The following is a 19,536-nucleotide window of genomic DNA, read 5'->3' on the forward strand; positions in this document are numbered from 1 at the left end:
TGTGTGTGTGTGTTTAGATTGAGAATCATTTTCAAGATCTCCTGAAACTAAGAGGGATGCTCTAACTAATTGAGTTATACCTCACTCTCTTACTGATCTTAGTTTTAATACGTACTCTTATTATAATTGTCATTGTTGTATTAATTTCTTTGAATTATTCTTATACTCTCTCCATCCCAAATTACTCTTAACGATTTGACATTTTGCACTATTTACACATCTCACTTTGACCGTCTTTTTAGCTATTATATAAAAGTCAATGTAGTCATGTAAGATGTTGTTGGGTCTATTTTAATGTATAATTTCCTAATATAAACTTTTATAACTTATACAATAATTTACTAAAAGAAGTTAAAGGTCGGGTCATTTTCGGGTCGGGTCAACTTTGGGTCGGGTCATTTCGGGTCTCGGGTCATCTCGGGTTTTGGGTCAAGGTCGGGTCAGTTCCACTTCGGGTCGGGTCGGGTCGGGTTACTTCAGGTTTTGGGTTAATTTCGGGTCATTGATTTCGGGTCGATTCGGGTCATCGGGTCTCGATCAAGATTGTCAGGTCTAAATGTTACTAATTAATCTATCATATTTTATTTCAATGGTCAAGTGTTCAATGGCCACTTTGAATGTATTAGTATCAAATCATAATTAGCATGACTATTTAGCTTGAGACTAATCCATAATAATGTTGGAATGTAGGAAGATCCCACACTTTAAAAGTTCACTGTTCAATTATTCATGATGGTGTTTCTGTTACTATTAATTTTATTATACACAAAATTGAAATTCTAACCAGTTTTAACATGAGGAAAGTTAATAGTGTATGATTATTTTATGGTAATGACCACTCAAATTGTTGAAATAGTTTGCATTATTAGGTCCCTCCAACAAACTGGTATAGATGTCAACAAGATTTGATGTAAACGAGATTTGATCCTCACCTTTAAGACTTTTAACCAATAACACGGTAGTTAACATTAACGTTTGTACGTAAAAGTATGTAGTGCATCACACCCTTTTGCTCTACAATGCCAAATACTCTCTACTAGCTAAAGAGTAACTTCTTAAAAAAGAAAGACACCCAACTAATGCCATAAGTGGAATTTGCTTAAAATTTACTCCAACAGCTTATGATCAATTCATACATATATCAAAAAATAAACCAAAATTATTCTACAAAGATAACAAAAATTATATGCTAAGGTTTGCTTGTTTTTTTTTTCAGCAATCAATGGAAATGCAGCTCTGAGCAATACTCTTACTGTCCACCTTGCTGACGAACGGATCGATTTTGACCCAAACAAGGGAGAAAACTGAGGCCAACAGCACAGACCACAACACCACAATAGTAGGTGTCCTGTTTTGCTTTCCCATGAGACCCTTAAGGAAGGGGTACAGATGCAGGATCACCCAGAAGGAAAAGAAGACCTTTCCGAAGAGTGGTCCCCACGAATCATAGCCGTTGTTCAAGGCATCAGAAAACCCTGCCACCACCCCGACGATGTTGAGGATGATGAGGGTGGTGGGAGGGATAAGAAGGGTAGTCCACTTGAAAACATAGAGTTCTCCAAATTCAGTGTCATCAGATGATTTCGACGTGACAGTAAAGTTGGTGTCTAGTCCTGCAAGCATCTTCAGCAGTCCTTGGAAGACAGCAAACAGGTGAGCTGAGACTCCTCCAATGACCCAGAACTGCTCGTTCCTCCACAAGTCCTCAATGCCTACTCCACTCCATCTTAGTTCTAACACACTGACGAGTATGATGGACGTGAAGAGGCCTAAGAAGAGCACACTTGCCAGGTTTGATAGCTGTAAATCAGAAGAACAATGTCAAGTTTACATACTGATAATGTAATTCATCAGTGCTATAACTTTCTTAGTTTCTTAGACAATTTTCACAAGAATGAATTAAGCTAGTTGCTGAAATTCCAAAAATACTACTGCATTATCTGATGATGTAAAGGAAACTTACAGTAGGAATTATGAACTTTCCGGTGAGGAGGCAGATAGCAGGCAATGTACAGTAGGCAACAAGAGGCAGGGAAGTAAAGGGGTAAACGATGGTATTAATGTATGCCAATCTCTGAAGCAACTTAAGGCGGCCAGCTCCAAATCCATACCAAAGAGGACAATGTCTGCTAAAGAAAATTTCCACTGATCCAAGAGCCCAACGAAGGACCTGGTGCAGTCTATCAGACAAGTTAATTGGTGCAGACCCTTTAAAGCAAGGCCTTAAGGGCATACAGTATATTGATCTCCATCCTCGGCATTGCATCTTGAACCCTGTCAAGATATCTTCTGTAATAGATCCATATATCCATCCAATCTGTCAAAATGGAAAGAAAAGGCGGTCAATGAGAAAGGGCTAGTAAAACATGATATACTTCATGGTATTTTTAATAAATTCAAAAGACTGCTAAAAGGTTGAAGTTTTTATTAGTTTGTATAATGTTGTTACAAAGTTGTTTTACCTCTTTTCCCCAGGCTGTCTTTTCTTCATACCCACAGCTAATGACATGTATCGCTTCCTTGATCAATGTTGGCGAGTTAGCAGAGTCTGGAACACCTCCATTCTCCATCAATGTAGACTCGATGAACACAGTGGATAATCCAAATGTCTTCTCAAAGCTTGTTTGAGAGATTAACATTGATCTATCATATTCATCATAATCTGTAGTATTATTTAGAATAGTTAGTGTTAATCCTGATGGTTATTTTTTTCCTGACATTCTTGATATATAAATAACTACAGGTATAAGTAAGCTTACTGTTGAGCTCCTTGAGGTTAAATATGGCAGATTCTAGATCTTCACGTTTTGAATCACGGTTAAGCTCTGAGACATCCTTTTCTTCCTTCTTCTTGGAAGGGCAGCAACAACAGGAAGACGAGGATGATTTGGATAAACTAGGTAGTGATGGTGGTCCATAGCCATATAGTGCTTGTCTATTGAACACACAACCAGTTCCGACATAAACTGGCCCTTGAATCCCATCAAGTCCTTTCATGTTAACCTGAACGAGTTCAAGGAATCAAGGACAGGAAAACGAAGAGAGTAACATCAACTTTTTCCTAATTATGAATTCCCTACATATCTTATTTTTCACAATGCCATTGAGTAGTGCAAATTACTTCCATAATATGCATAAAGTTTATTTAAAATTTTGTAATAGTAATATTTTTTAAAAAATAGTGCAGCTTACATCAAAGAAGACAACATTTCGGTTGGCATAACGATCACTCTTGTCAATACCATCAAATCTTTGAGGGAACTGAACATAACAAACATCCTGACCGACTACAGGGTCCATCAGGAAGCACATTGCCTCGCGAACTGCCTTGCTGTTGTTGACATAATGATCACAATCAAGGTTCAGAATGTAGGGAGCATTTGTGAGGACTGCAGATACTCTGATCTGTGATAGAAAAATAGTTTATGTAAAATGTCAGAAGTAGTATCTTAAAGGTGGAATTTAAGTTGATTCTTGTTTGATTAGGTTGAGGATAGTTACCAAAGCATTCTCAGCACCGGCTTTCTTGTGGTGTTGAAATCCTGGCCTCTTTTCTCTTGAAACATATACGAGCCTTGGAAGTTCGTTACCTTCTATGTCAGGAGAACCAGTATTTCCAAGGAAAACCTACAAAATTCCGAATTGGTAAATGAATATGTAAGATATATATAGAATCAGACTAGAATTTGCAGGTAAATGAATATTGCTTCAGACTGCCACAGAATTACTGATAGAGTATAAAACATATTCTTGGGCCTCAACCATCAGCTTAAGCTTTTGGTTGAGTTGGTCCACTAACATATGTAAGATATATACAAGTTTCTTGTTTCATACAGAGCTGATCTAAATGGCCAGGTCCGCCCTGATATCCTAGGTTCGGGCAGATTTTTTAGCCACAACATTAGACATGACATGAGGCAGAAATTTAGGCTCAAATTTACAGTTTGCCTGAACATATGATCAACTCTAGTTACATCTTAAAGACAAAAACAAAGATGTAACAATACACACCTGGATCATTCCTGGATGATCACGAGTATTGTTTCCTGGCCAAGGTGTTCCATCTGCCATAGTCCAGCCTTCGTCTGGGGTTTTTTGTGCCTTGGCAACTAAAGCATTCATCTTCACCTTGTATTCCTCATAATCTCTCTGTCATATAAAAATTAAACATCATAAGATCGCCTTTACAAATCATTATAAAAACAGACATTACATATTTTAGTCACATGAGTTGCATACTTTCATTGCTCTGCGTTCCTTCACAAAAGAAGGCTGCACTTTGTCCCTAAGGTAGTCAATCTTCTGTGAGAAGTAAAACTCAGGAGCTCGCGGTTCAATCTCATATTTCTTACAAAAAGGAACCCACTTCCTCGCGAATTCAGAAGTCTCAGCAAGTGATTCAAAGGTAAGCATTGCAGCACCATCATCAGATACATAGCAGGAGACTTTATCAACAGGATAGTCCACTGCAAGGATGGAAAGTACAGTATTTGCTGTGATTATAGGCGGTTCTTTCAATGGATCCACCGTACTCACAAAGAAGTCCACAGCTGCAAGCTGTGAAGGTTCTCCTTCTCTTTCGTACCTGAACAAATTAAAAATGATTATTATACTCAAATTACATTGATTTTCCTTCATATCTTAATTGTCTTTCCATACATTAGCAACTAGATTGATATGAAAATTATACGAAGTATGAACTCATGACTCGTTACAACTACAAGGATTCCTTGCATATTCCTCTGCTCCATAATAATCATTTTCTTTAATATTTTATCCAAACATGTTACAGTAATACAAGTAATTAATATGCAAAAAAGCACATTGATTGATAGCAAATGTAACATTAATATAACTTCATAAGATTATCATTATATAATTTTACTTTAATACAAAAGTAATGATTGAACTATTGGTTTCAAGGATGCAAAAAAGTAAACTGGATCCCTCTCATCATGAGTCCCAAATAGCATATAAACTACATTGAAGTAATACAAATCAATAGTTTGTCAATGTATTCATATGAAAATTCCATATTATAGACAAACAGCAGGGTTATGGTTTCAAATGATGCATCAAATAGCCTAAAGACTACGTATTATACAACAAAATCATCACGATATTGTTAACATAAAAGGTTACCTCAAGGACAACTGATCGATAAATGTCTCCCTATTGATGGGCTGCCATTTAGGAAACTGATCCAAAACCCAGGAAAAAGCAAACCAGATCTCACAGATAACAGAAGTGAGCCATAGACCAAAGGCGCTATCCACAGGATTAGTTAATCTGTAGTGGAAAAATAGTGCAAGAATGATCAACCGCACAATGATCATGATCCTGTATGAGGTGATCTTGGTTCTTGGGATCGGAATAATTCTTGAAAGTGGTTGTGCAGCAGCCTCTGAAAACCTGAAACAGCGGCACACATCTGAGAACTATGGATTCCTTTTTCTCTATTCAACACGCCTACAAAATCAATTTCCTGGTTTTCGAATACTTGGGTTCCAAAAGCATTTCATTAAGAAATTTGTTAAGGATGTAATTCAACAAATTTAAGTTAATTTGGTCCAATAAATGTTTCTTTTCTTCTTTAATGTACTTAATTGCAAAATGTTATTCTCAATTCTTATCTGAAAAACTCACTGCTGTTCCTCCATCTGTTGTTCAGGTGGAATTTGTTCAACTTCTTTTGAAGCTTTAGACTCTTTAACATTCTTTTTTTTCTTGTCTTTCCTTTCTCTCCAACTCTCCACTCGATGCTTCCATATCGAGCTTCCAGATTCACTATTCAATTCTGATAAAGTAGACATAACACATAATTGATTTATTAGTTATGCAACCACTAACACAAAAAAAGTTGGAAATAAACTTCATACAAGGTTAGAAATGCTCACCACTATCAACTGTGGAGATGGTGCTCATGTTTCGAGCATGTAGGCCATGATCCTGTTACGAATTCAACCAAGATAAATCAATCAATACATAACATAAGACAAGTTTAATAAACTTTATCGTGAAATTTACAACTTTGGCTAACCATTTTAATACCTGCTCATTAGTAAGATGGGTTGTTTTGTTCTTGTGACTACCAGATGCCTCAACACCGGCCTCATCATATGTCACATTATCTAATGATTCATTCGACATAAGTTAGAATCTAGCAATACTACACAAATTGAACTTCAAACATATTTGCATAAAATTATTATGATTCAACACGAAAAAAAATGATTAGGACTAATGAGAAAGAGATCATGTGACACACCTTCATAGGGAGCAGCACAACGAAAGCAAGCCTTTTTACCTTCCTTAATCTCATAGTCAACACAAGCCTTACAAACAGGGTAATTGCATTCAAGGCAAGCCACAAACACATTTCCATTCGAATCAAGTCCTACTGGCTCGCCGCAAGTGTTGCACTGTGGAAGGCCAGATTGCATCATCTTTGACTGCTTTTCTTTCTTTCTCTACCAATAAACCCGAGTTTAGCTAAGTCTTTATATTAGATGAAGATGATCATCACTCATTGTTCAGAAGCAAAGGCGGTGTAGAGAGGATTTTGTATGGGAGAGTTTGGTAGGAGAGTTAGTTTGGTGCCAATTTCTTAAGTGAATAAAAGAGGAAAGAGAGATGAGAAGCAACGTCTTAGTAAGTTTGAAAAATTGCGGGAGTTTTAAGGAAGATGTTTCTGTTGTCAAGTGTACATCTTTTAACTAATCAACTACTTTTTGAAAAGGTACAACTCAGCTATATCTTATTATTTTTTCCTATAATTTCTTACCTAATTAATGTATAAACTATAAACTATTCTGATTAATTGATTTTAAGTAAATATTTTTATGTCATTTCTTTGGAAAATAATACTCCAAAGATGAAAATAAAAGGATTTCAAATTACTATGTATCAAATATTGATAATAGCATCGATCACACGGTCAATGTATGATTTTGTCATAAATTCCTATATAAAATTACTATCATATAAATCATTAATTCTAAGCACTAAATATAGTACAACCAATAAAGTTTTATGGGATTTGTGTATTATACTACTCCTTGTATCCCCGAAAGAACGATCCTTTTTGGGTTGATTTTCGGGTATTAAGAAAGTTAAATAAAAAAATAAAAGCATATTGGAAAAAGTAAAAGTATGGGGTTTGTAAAAAAAGTAGGGAAAGAATGTATTAAAAGTACATGAAAAAACAAAATTTTATATGGAAAAACTAATTTTGCACAAATATTGTTGTAAATTGGTAGGTATTTTAATGCAAATGGGTCGATCATTCTGAAACTAAAATTAGGCCAAAAGGGAGTACTAAACACTTTATTCAATTTTAGCTATTTAGTTATAATCAAATTTATGTCAATATTGATGAGCATTAATGAGGTCACTATACTACTATAGTGTGGAATTAAAAATATCTAGATGAGTATTACAGATTTACAGGAATGATATCAATAGGGGCATTGATAGTCCGTTTTGATTTTATTTGAACTTTGATTGTGACATCAGAACTTAATTTTGTAGCTTGAGAAGTGAGCTTAAATACGAAGTGCAATTTATGCGTCTTAAGGTACTCGTCTCATCTTTTTTGACGTCTTAATTTATTTACTCTATTACTTTTACGGTATTTTATTCACACGCACTTTTTCATCTAAAATACGCTATACTTTTTCAATTTTCACACTAAATTGTGTTATTTGAACCATACACATATCATACACTATATGAATAGAGATATTTTCCATCAATTATTAGTAATTTCATTATTTCTTGTACAAGTATTATTCAGAGATTATCAAATTCATTGCAAGTGTAATTTATTATGCAGTGTAGTCTAATTAAAATATTTTATACTCCATATTTTACAAAATTGTTTTTGTTTTAAATGAGGTGAAGCAATTTAAAAGCTGATATGTTAGGTAGAAAGCACAATCTGTCAAACTGAAACTTGTGCAAACATATAAGCTAGTAAACCATCATACATCAAAGTAGGTGTCACATCTAATGATATTCAACTGCTAACCTAAGATTTTACATCACACTCAATTCCAATATCACAGCAACTCATTTATAAAGAGTAATATATTAAGGTCTTATAAAAGGGAACCCAAATATTAACACTTATCAGAGCCTAGACTCAAGTTTTACATACATGATATTAGCTGCTGCTGGGATGCTTGAATTGATAATGGTTGTTTCGCAACCTCCTAATTCCACGGCTGCCTATCACAATTCAGCTATACAGCTACTATTATTGAGATCCTCGATGTCAAGGAAGGAAAACTCTTGAGAATAACGTTATTAGAATGGTTTACATCTGAAAATCTATTCTAGACTTCACTGCTACTGATGTCATCTGCTGCACTCTGGATTCCTGAATCAGTAGGGGTAGGGGGTAGAGCGCAGTCAGTTAACCACTTTACTTTATGAAGGACTTACAAACTAAACTAAATTTCTTTCTTTTTTATCTTACCCCAAGCAGAGCAATGAGGTGAAACAGCCGTTTATATCTATCTACTGCGCAGTCAGTAGCACACCAAGATACAAGCAGAGAGGAGACACTACTAGTGACATGTATGTTGGGTCAGGATATTAACTGGTTGCAAATAACCTTTTCAACTGTGGAGGAGCATCAACTTTCAGACTCAGTTGGAGTGATAAAGCCAAGTCTAGGAAGCCGCGGAAAAATAAACATAAAAAACAGCGTGATTGAGAGAAACAGATTTCTGTCAGAAAATATTGGTGCAGTACGCAGGCTAACCTGTCAGGCGGTTAGACAGGTGACTGGCCTAATGAGAAAATTGGATTTCAGACAGTAAAACATCTAAGGATTTGGATTTCCTTAATCCACACAATTGTTGATCATTTCATATGCATTCAATTGTTGATTAAATAATAAAAAGATATCGATTCTACAAGTTAGACACAATATTTGAACAGTACAACCGCATCAGAGAATAAAATCAAACATTCTGTTCAAATAAAAATTTCTGAACAAATAATGCAGCAATATTTTAGAGTTTACAATTGATTTTCTTGGAAGATCTATGCTTCAATTCTGGTTTGACCCTTTGTTCATCCGTGAGAACTCACTCTTCGTCCACCCATTGTAGGCTTGTGCACAAAGGATCTAGGATTCTTCTTAGGTCGAAGGGATCTTGATCGGGTCATCTTGAACCTATATTTATGCCATTCTTTATAAGCACTTTGACTAAAATCAAAGCGTATCCTCCTATCATCAACATAAGCTTGATTTATTTTCACTAGGACATCGAGACCTTCTGCAACATTCCCAAAAACAGTATGTTTGCCATCAAGGTAGCGAATGTCATCCCTTAAAGTTATATAGAATTGTGATGCATTGAGATTCTTGCCAGCGCTAGCCATTGCGACAGTACCCTTCTTGGAGTGTTTGAGATGAGAGTGTATCTCATCTTCAAAAAAACGAGCCTGTTGCACATTATGAAACAAACAGCCATTGTAATAATTAATCATGGCAAGTTTTAAGAAATTCTTGCAGGTCAAAGGGCAGTCATCGGTGAAAAGATCGATCACAACATCACCTAGACTCGTCACTAATAATACAGACATTGTATTATTTTTTTTTTTTTGAGTAATGAATAAAATACCTCTTCCCTCTTCAATATTTATAGAACTATAGGCTAAATAAGATAAAACATACTACCAAATAAAACTTACCATGCTATTCAAATAAAACTTACCATACTAATAATACAGATATTCTCCTATCCTTATAAATAATTTCAACACCTTTTAATTCCCACTTCCAATTATTATTAAAGCCTACAAGCCTACTCAATATTTTTCTTAAACTATGTGCACCCATACAGTTGTGATTGTTATAAAATAGAGGTAGTATTACATAAAAATATTTTACTTTAGGGGTAATACACTTCCTCCGTTTCTTTTTAGTTGACATGTTTCTTTAGTCATGTTTGCCAATGCACAAATACAACCAATAATATTTTTAATTTCCGATAAAAAAAATTATAAAAAGTTAATATTTAAAAAATATATATCGTGATGATTCTAATAAGATCTCACATCACTATGTTTTTCATTACATGTATATAAATCATAAAACACGGTCAAAGAAATTAAAACGTGAACACCATTTTTTTTTTCTCTCCCTCCCCCTTGGCTTACACAAGTATAATAGAGATCTTTGTATCGAGTAAATTTTTCCAACAATTCTATGCGATGTCCATTTGTCAGGTTCAAAATTTCTTGCACCGCCACTAAAATGGCTTCACAATAGAAAAAAAAAAGTACAATCAGTACACAGATCATATCAAGTTGATGTTACATCTTACAAAGTTCAACTGCTATCTTTATATTTTATTTTATACAAGTAGCTCATTCAAGCCCAAACTAGTTAACTATCAGAAGCCTAGACTCAAAATATACATACAAGATAGCTGCTAAAATGACTCTTTTACAATCTCAAAAATCCACAAATGCAATAGCCCTTACCCAAAAATATCTATTTCTCCTTTCAGGGTAATGAACAACAATTCAAATATTTGCTCCAACAATAGCTATGAGCTTGGTGATTTATTTACATCCTCAAACTCAAGCGGGGAAAACTTTTTAAAACAATGTTGCTCGAATGGTGCACCTGAATTCTGTTCTAGGCTCCGCTGTCAATGATTTTATCTGCTAAACTTAAGCAAGAGTATAAACCTTTACCACTTTGGATGTATCACAAACAACAAGGTTGTCTGAATCAGTCGGGGTAGTGCACAGCCAGTTAACCTGCCAAGTACAGCAAACTTGAAAAATCTGACAAAGGAAAGGTCATACAGACCAATATAATTTTTTTCCGTTATCTCTTGGCCTTGTTGAGCTATTCTCCTTTATATGAAAAATGTTAATTCGACCAGAAAATAACCACAAAAAGGAAGGTGCATTACTTTTTTTGGCAAATCAATGCTAATTACTGAAGTTGAGTCCGCACTTATTTGAGCCTCATCAAGATACCGAGACCAATCCCAGACCTTAACTGATTTATCATTTCCTCCAGATATTATGAACTTCCCTCTCTCTCCAAATGTTGAAAATGTCCTGAAATGTCAAGTTAAATAAAAGTCACCAGCCTACAAGATTATATTACCAGTTATTGACTCAAAGAGGCCCCGTCATTCGGATCTCCCTGAACCCTAACACAAGTGGGATTATACTAGGGAGCAATTGTTGCATCCTAAAAGCATGGTACATTTGCAAGATAAAGGTAAAGTACTTACACGCAAGAAGCAGCTGCAGAATGGCCTCCGAGTGTATAATCCAAATGCAACCTTTTCATCTCATTTCGTTTAACATCTGAGACTGCAGCAGCATTACTTGACCTGCCTTGGGGACATTTATCGTTTTTGGAAAGCCCTTTTGACTTAACAGCAGCAAGCTCTGCTTCTATATTGATCAAGCTGACAATCCCATCTCCTCTTGCAACGGCGCATGCCTTTCCTAACTTATCCAACATGTCCATTTCAGGAACAGCTATAGCATGGATGAAAGCTGGGTTGTAAAACTGTCCGGTGTTTTTAGTGCTTTCCTCCAGATTCCCTGGTACAAACAACAGCAGCATCACTTATGTGTTCAAGCAGGTATAAGGACAGATAGAAGACATTCCATCTTCCAAGCATGAGAGTCAGCCTGACTAAACACAAACAGAATACAAGGATTTTAAAGGCTGGTTTGCTACAGAAATACATTGCATATTAGGGTAATAGCTGAGAGCTCATCAGTTTGACAATCTAAATACGATTCATTTTAAAAAAGTGATCACGAGGGCATGTGTAACTGGTGTTAGGTACAAAAGCAAAGCCAGAAGGCATGACATTGGCATTAACCTGCATAACACAATAGTGATTAGTGGCGTTTTTGTGGCAAGATTAAAAGACCTATTGAATGACTAAAATGTCCTGTAATTATATAACTTGGCTCAAAAAATGCATAGATCAATATGATGAACAACCTTTAAATGTCCTGCAATGTTACCTACATTTTCAGAAAGCCAAAACATCATTTTTGTTACATAAACATCACTCAGGTCAGCCCCTAATTACAATAGACCACTAATATGATATTCAACATCTCTGTTTCAAACAGATGCTCCTGCTTTTATTTTCATAGTTTCCAATGCATATATTTGTGTATCAAAATTTCGAAAAGTAAATATTTTGCAATGCCACGTCGGGATGTATCTAAGCAAATCCCACATTGGCATGTTTTTCTAATATATCGGTGAATACTCATCAAACTTTTGGCTCTTTAACGTGATATACTAAACAAGAACATACTTTAGAAATGGAGGGGGTACCTTTATCACAAAAACTCATTTGTTAATTCTAGCCTCATTCGAGCTTGAATTTGAGCTCAAAGTGAAAATGAGCAAGCCAAAAGTTTAAGGAGCCATACTTGAACAAGAAATCTAAAAGCCTAGTCAAGCTCGAACAATGTTCATCATCCATACTTGGAACACACAGAGAATCAACAATCATACATTGGAAACGCAGTTTGCAGCCAATGAGCCATGGTAAATTTCAAAAGATAAGTATGTAAAATCATGCTAAGAGAAATAGTACCAAAATCCACAACAAGGAATGGCCGTCCCTTGGAAAAACCCCACATGATCATCTTAGAATCCAGACCTCCAGTAATAACTGCAAAGCAGCAAGTAAGAAAATTATCAAAATATTAAGTAGGAAGATGTCTGATATAAACAAGAAGCAATAAAAAACATGCTATTGTCTTTTAATGACCAAGAACAGAATAACTATCAAAACATTAGACACCAGAAGATGATATTGTCATACATAAAAAGGGCTGATTGGCAACTTGCATCACAAGGAACATCAACAAACAAAACCACTCCCCCAGGTACTATGAAATTATTTACACAAAATGCTAATTAAGAAATTTGACTAACTAATAAGCAGGTAAAATAACATTGCAGCTTGAAGGATTGCATCTTAGAAATTAAAATAGGAAACAAATTTCTTCAATCTGATTGTGATCTCAGCAGCTAATCAGTCTTCTGTGACAGACTCAATGGGGTTGCCACCTAAGTGTAATGGGAAGCAGAGGACAGCAAGGCACTATTGAACAAAACTTCATCAATGAAACACAAAGGGGAGGAGTAACAAAAGCCTGCTGGTTTGATACTCTGTCCAATAGTGACAAAATTAATATTAGGTTATCTTTGTTATCTAGTGTAGCTTGTTTGATTATACAAGGAGTAGTAGTATAGCAGTAGAAGACATGAGATTTGTATTGTGGAATGAGAGAGAATGGTAACCTCAAGTTATCAAAGAGCTCTTTGCCATTATCAATCAAACATCAAGCTTTCATCTGTATTCATTTTCCTTGTTAAATCAGATATACTAAGTCTGAAAAGCAGTCTATTACAACTTCCAAGTTCAGAATTACACTGACAATACTAACTTCATAATACCCCTAGGCCTTGCTCCCCAAAATATCAGAATATAAAGCATCATGTAAAGAAGAGAAAGTGATAAAAGACAAAAGATAAGAAGCAGAAATGACACCTCCCCAGCCAAAGGTTTCCCTCAAAATTTATATTTTCATGAGTCCCAAGTTGTTTAAGGAAAGAAAACGAGTATATCTAGGAGATAACTTCGAGAGCTGGAGTAAAAGCCATGGGTTCTTGCAAGTGCATCTCATCCATTCCTCTAAAGTCCTTGCATCCAATGATTCAGGACTAACAGAATCCAAGTCCATGAGAATGGTTTAATCATTTTCTTACCAAAAAAATTGTTCATGGACAGTTGGACACAAAACCGCAGACCTAGATCACCCTCATCCCTAAGCCTTAAAACATAATCCCATCCAACAAGACAAAATATTTCTGAGACCAAAATCACCCTCCTAAGGCCTACAATGGCTACAAACAAAACCTGGGACCTTGACCACCCTCCTCCTTCAACCCCCCCCCCCTCTCTTCTTCTCTATCCATGTACACGATCTATGGGAAATGCTTAACCTCCATAAGATGTATTTTAACTTTTAGACTTGAATAGCCAATGTTTCTGTGTCACCAAATGGCTTGGTTCATTGCTGATACTTATCTTCTGCCACACCATTTCAGAAAGCAACTTATCTCTTTCTAAAATATCATAAATTAGCTTCCAATAATCTGGACAAAAATACCTGTTAATATTGTCATAGAATGATCTGATAGTTGATATTATATAGGCCTAACTGCCTAAGGACTAGCAACATTATCATTATTTTACTTTACCAAACTAGGGGGAGAATCTAGGACCACGAGTTAACATAATAATAGCAGCCTTGGTAAGTGTATACATTTTCATTTCTCAATAATTATAACGAAAATTATAGCTTTATATCTGATAATGAAATCGGGTGTTTCTTAGCCACTTCATCACCAATTAAAATTTACAATTGTGAAAACATTAGCATGTACCTTCCCAAGGCTTCCACGGAACAAACTGAACACTGCTACATATCTAGACATGCAGGGTCAAGGTCACAGAAATTCACAGCACTACTCATAGTACCACTAATATTTGGAATGCAAGTGAAGAGAGGCATCAAAATTATACAGGAATAGAAACTCAAGTTATGTACAAGAAGTATCAATTTGTCAAAGATACTTCCTCCATTTTTTTTTAATAGCACTGTTTGTCAATCAACACTAGCCAGTGCACAACTTTGGTCATGATATCTGTAATTATCCTTTAGTAAAGTTACTCCCACCATTCCTTTTTGATGTTCCAATTTTAAAACTTGCAACTATACATAATTTGAGAAAATCTTCTAAATTATTATCAACATATGAGAAAAATCAAAATCATGTGGGATCTTGTATGATACGTCTCGATAAGTGCTTTAAGAATATCAATTTTTAACGATGCGTAATTAGGGATAATATTGGTCCACAATAAAACAAGAACATAAAAATAAAACGGAGGAAGTACAAAAATTTGATATTTTGAAAGTATATATCAAAATGAATCTAACAAGACCCCATATATATAATTTTTGTTAGGTACTTCGTATAAATTACAAAACATGGTCAAAAGGATCCAAACGGTGCAATTAAAATGATTATGTAAACATCATCCCAAATTCTTCAACAAGACAAAGGGTAACATTAGCTGAATGCTCATAAATATCTAATAAAAAGCATCCAACTAAGGAACCCAAAGTTTTCAAGATAAAGGTGGAAGGATACACTATCATGACCAGATCTCAATGTTTTGAAAGGGCATTGCCGTTGGATATCAATTATCTGCCAAAGTTAGTATAGTCAGAATCTGAATAACATAGGCAGAGACAAATAAAATACAAGAATTGTGGCTTCTTAACGTACAAGGGGACTTAAAGCTACATAACTACTTGAAATTATACCACCATTGAAGCCATTGAAGGTAATGAGAAAATAAAATCACATTTATTAAAATTTAAATTGTTAGATGGGCATGGCAATCAAGTGAATCAACTTTAAGCATTATGGCTTAAATAGTTATTAATAATGCCAACTAACATTACATTCCGGCATATGATCATGCAAAATTCATTTTTTTTTTTCTAGTTATTTCCTAGTGTTACTCATGTCTTTCATGAAAGTTATCATAAACTTCCAGCACTGCAGTAATTGGTTTGAAATCTTCACTGTCCATGGCCTCAATTAAGCAAACATACTCTCCAAGATTACAAATACTTTTAGCACTTCAATTGTCAAATGAATATTTGGATACAAAGTGACCAATCCATCAACAATCATGACAATATTACTTGGACTCTTCATTTTACCCGTGTTAAATCCTCAGCACTAAGACAGGATAGAACATTTCGACCCTTCATTTCAAAAACACAAAATGTTCCCACAAAATAGAGGAGTTGGACACTTGTATACATACCTATGTCAGACATGGGTATATGAGTATGATTGCCCATTAGCAAAGCAAAGCGATCAGCAAATGAACCCATGTGATAACATAAGCTAGTGCAGATATCATTACACATATAATCCATACAAAACAATAAAATGACCTAAATGAATTCTTTTGGCTCTTACCCAATATAATCTAAGGCAATCACATGTACTAAAGATGAACAAAGAGATGTGTTATATATAATAAAGAAAGAGAAACCAATTAAGGGTTGAATAATAAACAAACAAACAAACATTCTTCAGCCAATGCCAGAACTGCAATTTTCATCAAATATAATATAAATAGTAAGTACCTTCACATCACCGCTATCATCTGCAGCAGCAAGAAAAGATGACTTCAAGTTACATGATATCTGTACATAAACAGATCTGAGGTGTTATGGTGCCAAGATTGGATCTTGTATAATGCAATAATTTGTGACCTCAAGAAAAAATTCAAGACTGGTTATCATCATTTTTTTTTAAGGAAGTCATACTCACCAAAATCAAGCATAAATTCAAAGAAATGACTAAAAAATAACAGGCATTTATTATCCCCCTAGCAACATTATTGCCAATCATACACGATAAATCATCAATAGCTTGTTCTCAAGCCAATAAAACAGTTATGCACCAAAACCAATGCACCAAAAAATTAATTATAATGCAAGCCCTCCGATGTAATGAAATTTTTCACAAGACACTAGAATACCTGGTTAATTTCCTCTTTGTTGTATTTGTAGCACTCCATGGGCTTCTCAAAAGTAGCCTAAAAGATCAAAGCCAACCACGTTATATGGAATACAAAGACAAAAGAATACAAATAAGTTCCAGCCAAAAACACTGAAACACACCGTATAACTTATACCATTTGAACATCAAAGCAACTGATGTCTATCCCAGAAGAAATGTATATCATATTTTCATTCCCTGCATCATTGAGAGAAAACATAAGGAATCATTAGCAATTATTTGCTTCTTCTCAAGTAAACAAAACTTATTTGCTTCTTCTCAAGTGAACAACACCGATGATTAATGGGAGGATGTAAGCAAGTACAATACTAGAGATTTTCATTAATACCAAAGTCTATGTAACATAGCATCTCCATCATTAAAATTAAGTTTAAGACTGTTGATAGAGATGAACCATGGTAACATAGAATTATTAATAATTTTTATAGTGAAAATAATTTTTTTTTTAAATTACACACTTATGAACATACATTTTACATTGAAAAATGAAAGTTTTGGTTTGGTTTTAATTAAAATAATAATATATAAATAAATAATGAAGTAAAAGAAGTATGTCTACAATTAGTATGAGCTAGCTAGTAAAGAGGAGGAGAGAGTTTGTGAAACAAAAGACCTATACATGTCACAATAATTATTGATTTCCTTTGTTGAGTACACGAGAGTATGTAGTTGTAGGTCAAGACCATTAAGGGAGGCTTATGTAGAACAATTCTATTATAACAGACTAATGTAAGGATAACACACCTTCTTTGAAACACAAAGACGAAATAGCATCATTGCCTAACTTCATAATTTGTTGAACATCTTTGCATCTCAAGTCAAACAAACACAAGCAACCATCCTGATGACATGAAAGCATGACAACATGCAATCGAGACATTAAAAATAGAGCGTAAAGCACCACCATAACACATAAATCATAGTTCATGTAGATTTTCAAGCAATCAAGCCATTGAAATTTCCTCTTTTAAAAATAAAATGTAAATGAAGGACAATAATGAAACAAAAGATTCGTGAATGCATCATGAAGAAACAAGTAACGAGGACACGTATAAAAACACAAGCAGTCAGCTTTAGTCAAATGGATCATTACAAGGCCACCATAAGGTCCAAAACAAAAAGACATGATCACTAACACAAATAGCACAATGATACAAACACACACAAGTCGGCAAAAACTGGGTAATTACCTCTTATCAAGTATATATGTTCTTCACCAAATTTGAATTTAATGCACAATTAGTTATGTTTAATGTTGGAAAGCCATTGATAAGATTTACTTAATTCGTAGCGGATGGAAAGAAGTGGTGAAAAATCACATTGTGCAAGGTGATAGTCCAACAATTTCCAGAGAGAATTCCAAAGCTTATAGGTGCTGTTACAGACTTAATAGTTAATACCTTGCCAAACCTACAAAGAAACTTAATTTCACAACTGCCAACCTAGTTCCAAGGATATCTCTGAGACTGAATTTCACAAAGATTTTATCGATAAATTCTAGTTGGTAATCTTATTTCCCAAAGGCAAGAACTTGCTAAGGTACTCCACAGTGCTCCAAAGCGGCAAAGCCCACAAGTTACAAAATTCACCCAGGTTGGTTATCCTATTATTCAATTTATCCTGTAAAATAACAATCTATTGTTCAAATGTGTGCCAGCAGCATTATCCGTATTTTCTTGTTCATAATCTTTCTTATAAAAATAAAGCTTTCCAAATCCAAACATTCAATCCAAAATCCTACATTCCTACATAAGAAGCATCAATCCCCCAAAAATAAACATCCTTCATTCCAATAAATTAACCCTACTCCAAGAAATCTAAATTCATAACCCAGCAACAATCTAACATAATAAACAATGATCATACTCCTAACTTCCCAAAATCAAGAAAGATGTAAACGTTACAATTAACATAAACTAAAGAAAAATGAAGAAAAGGGGCAATGAAAAATCAAATTTTGGGAAATGGGATTATTACTGAATCCAAAACAATGATGATTAAAGTAATTAATCAAAATAAAAATATCAAAAAAACAAGTAAAGGGTAAGCATCTTAAAGCAATAGGAGGAAGGAAAAAGGGGAAAGAACCTCGGCGGCAGTGAAAACGACAGAAGGGCGTTGACGAGAGGAGATGCAGGAAGTGGCGGTGGCAGTGTGACCCTTCAGTCGTCTCGGAGTCCGTGAAGCCTCCATCACTTTGGTTGTTGCGACTGTCTCGCCTAGCTAGTCACCTGGGCAAGAGGGTCGAGGAGTCGAGGACTAGACTAGAGGCCAGAGGGTGATTATCAAATTTGGATGAGTTTATTGGAGGGATTCGAAAGGGAGGTTAGTTATGTATATGCTCATACATAACAAGTAGCACTGTCAAAACGGTTTGACAGTTCGGGTTTGGTTCGGTTTGAAATCGGTTCGGTATTAAAACGGGTCGGTTTGGAATCGGTTTAAATGTTTCGCAGGTCGGTTTTAGTTCGGTTTAAATAGTTATCGGTTCGATCGGTTTCGGTTTATTCTTGAACGGTTTTAATTCGGATCGAGTAAACAGTTTGGGTAGTAAACGGCAGACGGGTTGCGGTTTGTTAACGGTTTGGTGTAAACGGTTTTTATCCCTGTTCAAACAGTTTCGGGTTGGGAACGGTTTCGGGTTAGAAACAGTTCGGTTCTTTTTCGATTCAGTTTATAACTAGTTCGGTTCTTTTTTGGTTTAGTTTATAACTGGTTCGGTTCTTTCACGGTTTAGTTTATACCTAGTAGATTCTTTTTCGGTTCACTTTATAACTAGTTCGGTTCTTTAATGCTCAATCGGTAGTAAACATGTGTGCAAAATTAAATTTCATTTA

General features: G+C 35.0%; 1 protein-coding gene across 1 annotated transcript; it reads right to left on the reverse strand.

Annotated features, from left to right (window-relative positions):
- Window positions 1–941: 941 nt before the first annotated feature.
- LOC110692241 (cellulose synthase A catalytic subunit 8 [UDP-forming]-like) lies at window positions 942–18,999 on the reverse strand. Its single transcript, XM_021869238.1, has 25 exons — window positions 18,788–18,999; window positions 17,444–17,540; window positions 16,815–16,876; window positions 16,659–16,715; window positions 16,261–16,320; window positions 15,245–15,301; window positions 14,474–14,516; window positions 12,612–12,689; window positions 11,271–11,589; window positions 10,941–11,091; window positions 10,696–10,782; window positions 9,100–9,456; window positions 6,269–6,470; window positions 6,052–6,131; window positions 5,898–5,949; window positions 5,647–5,797; window positions 5,143–5,412; window positions 4,240–4,585; window positions 4,012–4,149; window positions 3,502–3,627; window positions 3,193–3,405; window positions 2,760–3,003; window positions 2,463–2,662; window positions 1,964–2,317; window positions 942–1,800 (listed from the first exon to the last, which is right to left on the reverse strand). The coding sequence occupies exons 1-25, from the start codon at window positions 18,890–18,892 to the stop codon at window positions 1,213–1,215; spliced, it is 4,437 nt and encodes a 1,478-aa protein (XP_021724930.1). The 5' UTR covers window positions 18,893–18,999; the 3' UTR covers window positions 942–1,212.
- Between the last annotated feature and the right edge of the window lie 537 nt (window positions 19,000–19,536).

Source organism: Chenopodium quinoa, unplaced genomic scaffold, assembly GCF_001683475.1.
Source record: "Chenopodium quinoa cultivar QQ74 unplaced genomic scaffold, ASM168347v1, whole genome shotgun sequence".
Classification (NCBI taxonomy): domain Eukaryota; kingdom Viridiplantae; phylum Streptophyta; class Magnoliopsida; order Caryophyllales; family Amaranthaceae; genus Chenopodium; species Chenopodium quinoa.

Coding starts and splice junctions, on each gene's coding strand:
- LOC110692241 (XM_021869238.1), bottom strand. CDS start 18,892: ATGGAGGCTTCACGGACTCCGAGACGACTGAAGGGTCACACTGCCACC. Junction 3,406..3,501: donor CCGGTGCTGAGAATGCTTTG/GTAACTATCCTC, acceptor TTTCTATCACAG/ATCAGAGTATCTGCAGTCCT. Junction 2,663..2,759: donor TAACCTCAAGGAGCTCAACA/GTAAGCTTACTT, acceptor ATAATACTACAG/ATTATGATGAATATGATAGA.